Source organism: Saprolegnia parasitica, assembly GCF_000151545.1.
Source record: "Saprolegnia parasitica CBS 223.65 unplaced genomic scaffold supercont2.131, whole genome shotgun sequence".
Lineage (NCBI taxonomy): Eukaryota > Oomycota > Saprolegniomycetes > Saprolegniales > Saprolegniaceae > Saprolegnia > Saprolegnia parasitica.
In genome coordinates this window covers 73645-82418 of record NW_012156525.1, presented here as the reverse complement: position 1 = coordinate 82418, position 8774 = coordinate 73645, and the positions used below count along the sequence as shown (strand labels likewise).

The following is an 8774-nucleotide window of genomic DNA, read 5'->3' as shown; positions in this document are numbered from 1 at the left end:
GAGCCGGCTGTCGACGTCAAGGTCGTCGGCGCGATCGCGGCCAACGTATGGGCCGAGTACGAGCACTCGGCCAAGGAAATCTTCCCGACCGAGGACCTCCGCGTGCTCTTCCTCGAGTTCCAGAAGGACAAGTGCTTGGCGGTCACGTCGGCCAGCGCCGGGTACCTCCTCTGTGCCTACTCGGACGGTAAGGCGCCCATGGGCCTCCTCAAGAAGAAGCTCGAGACGCTGCAGCCGTACCTGAAAGAAGCCTTGGAGAAGATCCAAGTCTAAGTCGCCGCTCAATGCATACTACGTTTACCAGCCTTCTTCATGCAGCCCAAGACAGGTTGCTTGAGCTTCTTATTTGGTGTCACCTTGCCGCCGGGGCTTCCTGTACTACCACCATCGGTTGCTACCTTGAGCAACCTTGAGATGACGTCGTACGAAGCATCGCGATGCCTGCAGTCTCTTCGGCGATGCCTGCAGTCTCTTGGGTGCTCGAACTCGATAGGTCGTCCGTCGATCGTTTGAATCCGCATCGGCTTGCAAAGGATGAGAAGGAGACGGGTATGCGAACTAGCCTTTTGTCTCATTGCATCGTAATCTCGTTTGGAGTATATCGAAAGACCACCCAGATGTGGTGAGATCTAGCGACATCGGCTCCAGGTTTTCACATTTCGGCGTCAAGTCCCTGACGCCTCGGCCCTAGCACACTGCTCTTGTCGCCTCGTGTTGGCTATTTTTACCCTCCAACGCACGACTTTTGTAACCCTTAACCCTGTGTCGACCTGGCTAACATTTCCAAGGCTCGTGCACTGCTACGACACCAACCAATACGAGCATAAATAGAGCCTAAATAGAGCCTAAATGGAGGCGATTACGAAATCTGCAAGACGTGGACTAGCGACTGCAAGCGCACGCGGTGGCTTCTCGGGTCTTCGAGGCTTGCAATGACGTCGTCGACCTTGAACGGCGCGATTGAGTCTCCTTCTTGGTGGGCGTGGTCCACGAGCTCATGCACAAAGTGCTTGACGTCGTCGAGCTCCATCTCGCCCGTCCCGTCGTCGTAATAGATGTCGGCCAAGTACGCGTAGAGGAGACTGCTTTGGTCGACCGCGTCCCAATGGACCTTGACGTGCATCGGACTCGAACCGGCGGTGGTGGTCATTGACAAAATGGAAAATGGAAAATGGCAAAATGACGTATCCAACGGCAACGGCAATCTGGTAGCTCGATCGTGATTGGCTACCGCGGCGGCCAATCGAATGCGCGCCGATCGATCTACCGAATACGATATCCGCATGGCGACGCAATCGCCACGTTGTTGTCGCAGTCCGAGTTCGTGGCGAACGTAGAGTATGCTAACGTGCACCTGCAGGATGGGTGTGCGACCTCGCCGCACCGTGCGACGCGCGCAAAGACTGGTTGTAGCGAACTCGGGGGCCTTCTTTGATAGCATCCCTACTGCTCGATAGACATCCGATCGCACAACCCGTGCTGGGAATGCGATGGAGCACATCTCGCAATCGCAGCTCGATTGGTCGTGCCTCATCAATTGTCACCTTTGATTTTCTTTTCGCACGGGATTTGTTCACGTGGTAACTGGGCTCGAATCGTATCTCATACAATGCTACGACTAGTAGTATATCGAGTAGTAGAAGCGCACCGTCATCGAGCTCGTGCGTCGTCCGTGATGCGTTGTATGTTGCAGGTTTGTGGAGCGAACAACCACCTTGCAATCGACGCGAAACGAGTCTGTTCCCCCAAAAAATCCCAGCGACCGCGCAATGTCACGGCCCAGCGCAATCCAAAAGTCGCTCAGCATCATGGAAAGCAGTGGCGACGCATCTCGATGGGAATTCTGCCGTGGACCGGCCAGTATGACAGCATTTCAGATATCGGTGCTGGATCCCGTGTCCTACGGGTCGTCAACAAAATACATGAACTTATTCAGGCGGTAAATTAACCTATTTCTTAACCCTCCCACGACGGAATACATGTATTCCGCTACAGCATAAATTGTTCGAATGTGCTTGGCCGTGTCTACCAGGACGATGCAGCAAAATGTTATTGCCAATGAATATACCATGTACGTGGTCCTACAGGTCGGAGCCATTATGGTCCACTTGAAGTGGCTCGTCTTTTGCGCAGGTGTAAAAACGCGCTTGCTCTCGAACCCTCTCGCACATTAGTTAGTCATGCGACAACAACATCGTCAAGTCAACCATGGGCGCCACCGAAAGCACCACATTACACCGCAGATCCTCCCTCCATCGCCTGCTTCGAGCCGCAACGATCTCGAATCCCATGACGAGCCGGCAACCACCGTATCACTGTTCAGAGCGCAAAAAAACGAGTAGTGTACAATATTGGATAGATAGTTTAGACACAAAGAAGCTAAAGAACCTCAGTCGCCGACGAGGAGGCCGAGCTCTTCAATGAGTGTTAAAAGGCGCACGTAGCCTGGCCGGCCGCTCTCGCTCGCAAGCGCTTCGAACCCTGCGTCAACATCGAACGCGTCCATCTCTTTGTCTTCGTAGGCCACTTGGTCCGAGAAGGCGCCGACAAACGCCGTGACGTCGGTCTTGCTCAAAAAGAGGTCGGCTCCGCCAAAGTAGACGTGGGCAAAGTACGGGTAGAGCGGGCTGTGGCTGTCGAGGCTGTGCCAGTCGAGCACTGGAAGCAGCCCATTGTCATCGTGCATGGCTGGTGGTGCAACGCTCATGGTTTGGCCCATCATGCTTTGGACTTGTGCGGTCGCGGGAAACTTGAATTGTGAGGCATCACAACGCTGGCAGGTGGCGTGCGACACTGCGAGCGGGTACATGAGAAATAATGGAGAAAGGACCATGGATTTGTGGCATTTGGACAGCGCGACAGCATCGCGTCATCACAACGTCAGCCCGCGGTTTGTTGGTTTCTAGATACCGCTCTCGTGATCACTGGATATGGCCGACTGTGTCGCCCTCTCTATCGCTGGACACGGGATTCGTACAACGCCATAATAACAACAGCGCGATAATGTTCATGGTAGTGGCTACATAACCAGACATCTTGTATGGCCGGCGAAGTCGGCGACGAGGCAGCGGAATTCACTTCTGGGCCATGCGGTGGAGTATATACCGTGAAGTGCACTGGCGCGTCCGGAGCAGACGTTGTGGGTCCGACGGCAGGCGTCAACCAATGCCCAAGGCAATGAACACCAACCACGTTTCGCAATGGTTCATGTTTGTCTTCTTCTTTATTTCCTGATTCAAATGCAATTTCGAAGCTAAATAGATGGTGTCGTTGTCGCCTCATGTGGCTTCAAATCCCGAGCCCGTTCTACTCGGACTGCACGAGCACGACGAGCTCTTCGACGAGCGCATATAAATGAATCTGCCCGCTCGCGTGCAAGGCGCAAAGACCGGCGTCGACGTCAAAGGGCTCGAGCGACACGCCTTCGCGCTGGCAAAACGCGGCGAACTCGCGCACAAACTGACGAGCTTCGGCCACCTCGAGCGTGAGGTCCTCGCCGCCGTAGAAGAGGTGCACAAAATAACCGTAGAGGGCGCTGGACCGGTCCAAGTGGTTCCATGAGGCGGTGTTGCGCGGCAAGAGTGCGCTAGGAGGCGCCGCCGTCCTGGACATGGCAGTTGGAGATGTGGGGTGCTTGATGGGAAGTGAGCCGTTGTCGCTTAGATCTTTCACGGTCCCTCCTGTGTCATACGTGATTGGCTGAAAAATATCGGCGGACGGCCATGAACCAATCACATGCGCAAAACGGTATATGGATGATGCCCACCATGGCCACAACGATAATCGTGTAGACACGCAGAGTTGCTTGGGCTTGTGGACATCGATCTTGTTCTCTGCAAAGGCTATAAGCACGATAAGCGTGGTACGCTCTCGTCTTGGTTTGTGGCCAGCTCGTCCCGTGCAGGCTAGTTGCAGAGCGCTGTCTTGAAGATCCGTGGTCGCGGCCCTTCACTCTGCGTCTCATTGATATCCGCGCGTTACTCTTGAGACACTGCCGCGGCCATTCCTGGCTGGCGATCGCTCTGACGTCAAGCCCCTTCTGTTTGTGGCCGCCGCGAGCTGCCACCGCACTGTTGTGCGCCGCGGTCTGGCCTCTTATAAGAGCGCCTCGTTTCGCTTGGCGAGCCAGTCCGGAAATCAAGTTGGGAAAAACGAACGCAAAGGTTTTGCATACGTAATTAGAAGTGACGTATGTAGTGCTACGCCTGCATGCGCCGAAGTTGGTGCTAGCATTTTGCAGCATCAAGTCGTAGGGAGCGTCGAGGGCGTAGTCGAGTGATAACGTCAATCTATATGGGGAAAGAATGGTAATATTTACTTCGTTCATAAATATAGAGTCCTAACTAGAAAGGTAAAATCTACTGTGATTGAGTGGGCGGCTATACGAGCAGGAGGCAGAGCTCTTCGACCAAGCGTGCCATGCTGATGCGGCCATCCGAGCGCGTGAGCGCGTTGAGGCCTTCTGAGAGGTTGACGTCGTCCATGACGCCGCCTTGGCGAGTGACTTCGACGGCAAACTCGTGCACAAAGGCGATGGCGTCGTCGCGACCGAGGAGGAGGTCGTCGCCGCCATAGTACAGGTGGGCGAAGTACGCGTAGAGGAGGCTGTCGGGGTGGAGCTGGTTCCACGCGATGACGCTTGGGCGCTGCACGGGCAGAGCCTTGGGCATGCAGAGAAGGAGGTGGTGTTGCATATTGGGTCAAGTTGAATTGTGAGCCGACAATAATGGCGCGTTGGCGTTCTGCGCAGGATGTCCCGAACACTGTCGCGGACGGTTTCATTGGCGCGTCGAATTTCTTTTTGGCAAATCAATATCGCTGACATGTTTTTGCCGTGGCCGGATTGGTGGAATCTGTCACACGGATGGCACGAGGCGTCGCACGCGCCATCTCGTTGTCGTTCGTCGCAGACCCGACGGAGACTTCCGCGAAGCCGTCGCAGGTGGCAGCGTCGCAGTTGGGCGTCGTGCCCGCTGGCGCCCGCAGCAGACGAGCAAACACTTGGCGCGTGGAAAGACCGTGTCGAGGACGAAGCATAAAAGGTGACGCGGCCTCAGACACGCGCCGAGGTTTCTTCTAGATTTCCGACCAGGTCTTGGTCTCGTGATGCTCGAGGCGGCGGTGAAAATAAACGTTAAGTTGATAACGCAGCTGAGGTGGCGGGCGAATTTGCCAGTTGATGACATTCACATGTTGACGCCATGCGATGCTGCCGGTTGCGGGTCGTGGCACGAGCTCGCGATGGGGCGTACGGTCTGTTTTCCGCGCGAAGATGCAAAATGCAAACTAAGTGAAACTAAATAGGAAAAACAGGCCGGTGTTGCCCTTTTGGACTAACGTTGGTTCGGAGCTCACGGCCACGGACTATTTCTGCACCAAAAGCGACGTCGAACGAGTTGCTTCTTCATGATACATGATTTCAACGTGCGTGGAGCGAAAAGGAAAGCCAAAGAGGATCGACTTGATCCATGACGTCACTCGATGCTGATGAATTGCGATGCTGGCGCTCTATCTTTCGTACTTTTGGCCGCGTCACATGGCCTACGAGAGTCTCTCGGGCCGGCTATCTATGGCTCCTACTAGTAGGGCTAAGGTCGTCAGCGTCGCAAAATACTGCCCATGCCATGTTCCAACATTCTGCGTTTTCGATGGAAGACACCGAAAGGCAGGTCGAGAGGGTGCGTTCTTCGTTACCAAGGTTCCATGTATAGCGCTTTTTGTACGAGCCCTTGCGGCTACACTGGCCGACGCCGATGCAAGTGATGGCAGAACTGCCCAAAAATGAATTTCGTCAGCGGTGCTGCTCTCGTCGCTCGCCCCGAACAGCCCGGTGGCCCTCAAGACGCACAAGTGCTGCGAACGTTTAGTTGCAACCGCCATTGGTACGTGTCGTTAGCACCGCACGGCGAGACTTGCATCTTCGCCGGCCGCATCAAGACCATTCCCAGGGTTCACTTTGGCGGGGACGCTGTAGTGTTTAAAACGTCTCGAGATCAGATGCCAAGCGTTTTAAACACTCCGATCTCAGTTGCCCTTGGCTGAATTTACGGTGTTGACGTGGGTACACACATATAAGAAGGACGGCTTCATGCCCCAGAGCCTGGTTTAGTAAGCTCCCACATAGTTGTACTCGACCGCTCGCGAGTAGTATTCTTGAACGTGGTCATCGTGCACATCGAAGGCCGGACAGACGTGTTGGACAGGTCGCATCGATCGACCATCATTCCCTTTCTCAACTGCGTGCATCTCGCGCGCGCGGATTGGCTCATGCCACTCAAACTCAAACTCAATTCGCACCCATGTCCGCAGTAATGGGCGAAAAGATTGACGCCAGCGGCCACTTAGCCGTTGGACACGCGACGAGCGCTTTCACATTGCACTGCATTCCACAAGTCACCATGTCCTCCACAGCTCTACATGTACCGCGTTCGCTGCTGCTGCTGCCGTTCCTCCTCCACGTCGCGTCGAGCCTCAGCGTCGGCGGCAACAGCACGTTCGACAACCAAGTCAACAAAATTCTGCACTGGACCGGCGACGACTTTGGCAGCCTCGGGCTCGGTCCCGAGATCGTCGCCGGCGTCGCGATCGGCGCCGGCCTCCTCGCGACCTTCTTGGGCTACAAGCTCGTGCGGCCCACCATCTTCCTCGCCGGCTTCACGCTCGGGTCGGTAGGCTTCTTCCTCCTTGCCGAGCGCCTCTTTGCGAATGCGTCGTACATTGACACGGCGTGCTGGATCGCGTTCTTCGTCGGTGGCTTTCTCGTTGGTAGCTTTGTGCTCTGGCTCTACAAGCTCGGCATCTTCTGCGTCGGTGCGCTCGCCGGCGTCTTGCTCGCAACGCAAATCCACAACTCGTTTGGGTACTTGATTTACCCGTCGAGCCCCAACACGGTGCTGATCGTGCTCCTCATTGTGCTCGGCCTCGGTCTCGGTTTCGTCGCACTCAAGCTCGAGCGCCCCTTCTTGGTGTTTGCGTCGAGCTGCTTTGGTGCAATTGGCGCCGTCTGGGGCATCGGCTTCTTCGCCGGCGGGTACCCGAACGCTGCGTACCTCCAAAAGACCTTCGCCAACGGCGACTGGATCTACCACATCCCGAGCTCGTGGTGGTATTACCTCGCGGGCACGACTGTGCTCTGCGGCCTCGGCATCGCGGTGCAGTTCCAGGAGCTCAACAAGACCAAGCGCGCAGCGCAGTCGAACGCGGTGCCAGCCGACAACGGGTATTACATTACGTCGGCGTCCCCCGCGTATGGCAACCCCGTCCGCCACGTCTAAGAGGAACGCTATCGTGTAGTGTTTACGTTAATTTTATGACGCCCGACCGGGCTAGTATCAATTCTTGCATGAAAGTATCAATTTTTCACATGCGCGCACGAGCACCAAGCACGGTGCTGATGCGGACTCACGTCGAAGCTCGACTTTTCCCAAGCTAATGTATGATGTATTCAGTGTGCGATGAAGATGATTTACACGACTTCTGTACTGTCAACCGAAATGAAAAATTGCTGCGCTCGGTCTCCGTGACAACGTCATCACGTCATCACGAAGAGCCTTCAATACACAAGGGCTGTCAAAGCCTAGCCACCATGACAAAGCCATGGCCATTAAAGCGTCGACTGCCGAGTGATAACGTGCTGGCGGGGCGTGACGTGCGCCATGGACGGCCAAGTTGCGTTATCAACCGAGTGCAATGCGGTGGAAAGCCAATGCGCAAGTGTGGTGTCCAGGCCGTCCGCGAGCGCCGATGTCTCCAAAAGCTTCATTCGTGGCCGCCGACGTTGCGCATCGCAGGAGTCAGAGGCAAGGACGCCACGTCGCAGTCGCCGTCCACAGAGGGTAGCCAAGTGTATGTATCATCGTCCGTTGACCACTGTGCATGGCTAGTCCTTGTTAGTCAACGAGAGGGAGACAAGTGCCGTACTCGTACAAAATTACTCGGAGTACCGTGCTTTCTTGTATGCTCCTCGAAACAGCATTGCGATATAATATTTGCTGCTTCGTTGTTCTTGACGACCGTCGCGTCACCAGGGCCACCCGCTTGCAGTCCTAAGCAGTCGGTGTCTGACACGCTCGTATCTTTAGGCACAAATATGAACATGGCAAATTTTGGCTTTGCAAACGAAGGGCCAATCAACCACGGCCGTGGCCACGAGGCGTCAGACAGCATGGCCTCGCGAAGCCGCGCCAAAAAACAACTGCCGTCCATTGTTCATACATCGATCAAGTCAAAATATCCGTGCCATGTCCCACGCTTGAAACTTTCATGGCCTGCCCTACCCCTGTCATTGACAAGCCTGTGTAGAGGTGCTATCGCCTCCAATCTTTTGGATTCTTCATTGTCCAATTTCCCTCCTCCTTCGCATCACCACTAGATTCCGATGCGCTCCTTCTCTCCACTCCTCGTCGTCCTCTTCATGCTCCACACCACGGCCGCGCTCACGGTCAACGGCAACAGCACCTTTGACAACCAAGTCAACCGCATCCTGCACTGGAACGGCGACGACTTTTCCAGTCTCGGCTTTGGTCCCGAGGCCGTCGCCGGCATCACGATCGCCGTCGGCGCGGTGCTCACGTTCTTTGGCTACAAGCTCGTGCGCCCGGCCATCTTTGTCGCGGGCTTCATCGTCGGCGCCGTCGCGTGCTTCCTCTTGGCCGAGCGCATTTTCGCCAACGCGTCGTACATCGTCACGGCGTGCTGGATCGCGTTTGTCCTCGGCGGCTTGCTCGTCGGCAGTCTGCTCGTGTGGCTCTACAAGGTCGGCATCTTTTGCGTCG

At 55.6% G+C, this 8774-nt stretch overlaps 6 protein-coding genes across 6 annotated transcripts; 2 read left to right on the top strand and 4 right to left on the bottom strand.

Annotated features, from left to right (window-relative positions):
- Positions 1 to 21: 21 nt before the first annotated feature.
- Positions 22 to 273, top strand: SPRG_13474 (hypothetical protein; the record flags this gene model as incomplete). The annotated part of the gene is made up of 1 exon (XM_012353716.1): positions 22 to 273. A coding segment is annotated over one exon (252 nt), but the record flags the coding sequence as incomplete, so codon positions are not given.
- Positions 274 to 859: 586 nt separating this feature from the next.
- On the bottom strand, positions 860 to 1123 carry SPRG_13473 (hypothetical protein; the record flags this gene model as incomplete). Its single annotated transcript, XM_012353715.1, has 2 exons — positions 860 to 946; positions 992 to 1123. The coding sequence occupies 2 exons, from the start codon at positions 1121 to 1123 to the stop codon at positions 860 to 862; spliced, it is 219 nt and encodes a 72-aa protein (XP_012209105.1).
- Positions 1124 to 2389: 1266 nt separating this feature from the next.
- Positions 2390 to 2722, bottom strand: SPRG_13472 (hypothetical protein; the record flags this gene model as incomplete). Its single annotated transcript, XM_012353714.1, has 1 exon — positions 2390 to 2722. One exon carries the CDS (start codon positions 2720 to 2722, stop codon positions 2390 to 2392), a length of 333 nt encoding a protein of 110 aa, XP_012209104.1.
- A 584-nt stretch (positions 2723 to 3306) lies between these two features.
- On the bottom strand, positions 3307 to 3612 carry SPRG_13471 (hypothetical protein; the record flags this gene model as incomplete). Its single annotated transcript, XM_012353713.1, has 1 exon — positions 3307 to 3612. One exon carries the CDS (start codon positions 3610 to 3612, stop codon positions 3307 to 3309), a length of 306 nt encoding a protein of 101 aa, XP_012209103.1.
- A 753-nt stretch (positions 3613 to 4365) lies between these two features.
- On the bottom strand, positions 4366 to 4694 carry SPRG_13470 (hypothetical protein; the record flags this gene model as incomplete). Its single annotated transcript, XM_012353712.1, has 1 exon — positions 4366 to 4694. One exon carries the CDS (start codon positions 4692 to 4694, stop codon positions 4380 to 4382), a length of 315 nt encoding a protein of 104 aa, XP_012209102.1. The 3' UTR covers positions 4366 to 4379.
- A 1631-nt stretch (positions 4695 to 6325) lies between these two features.
- SPRG_13469 (hypothetical protein) lies at positions 6326 to 7274 on the top strand (the record flags this gene model as incomplete). Its single annotated transcript, XM_012353711.1, has 1 exon — positions 6326 to 7274. Exon 1 carries the CDS (start codon positions 6399 to 6401, stop codon positions 7272 to 7274), a length of 876 nt encoding a protein of 291 aa, XP_012209101.1. The 5' UTR covers positions 6326 to 6398.
- Positions 7275 to 8774: the final 1500 nt, after the last annotated feature.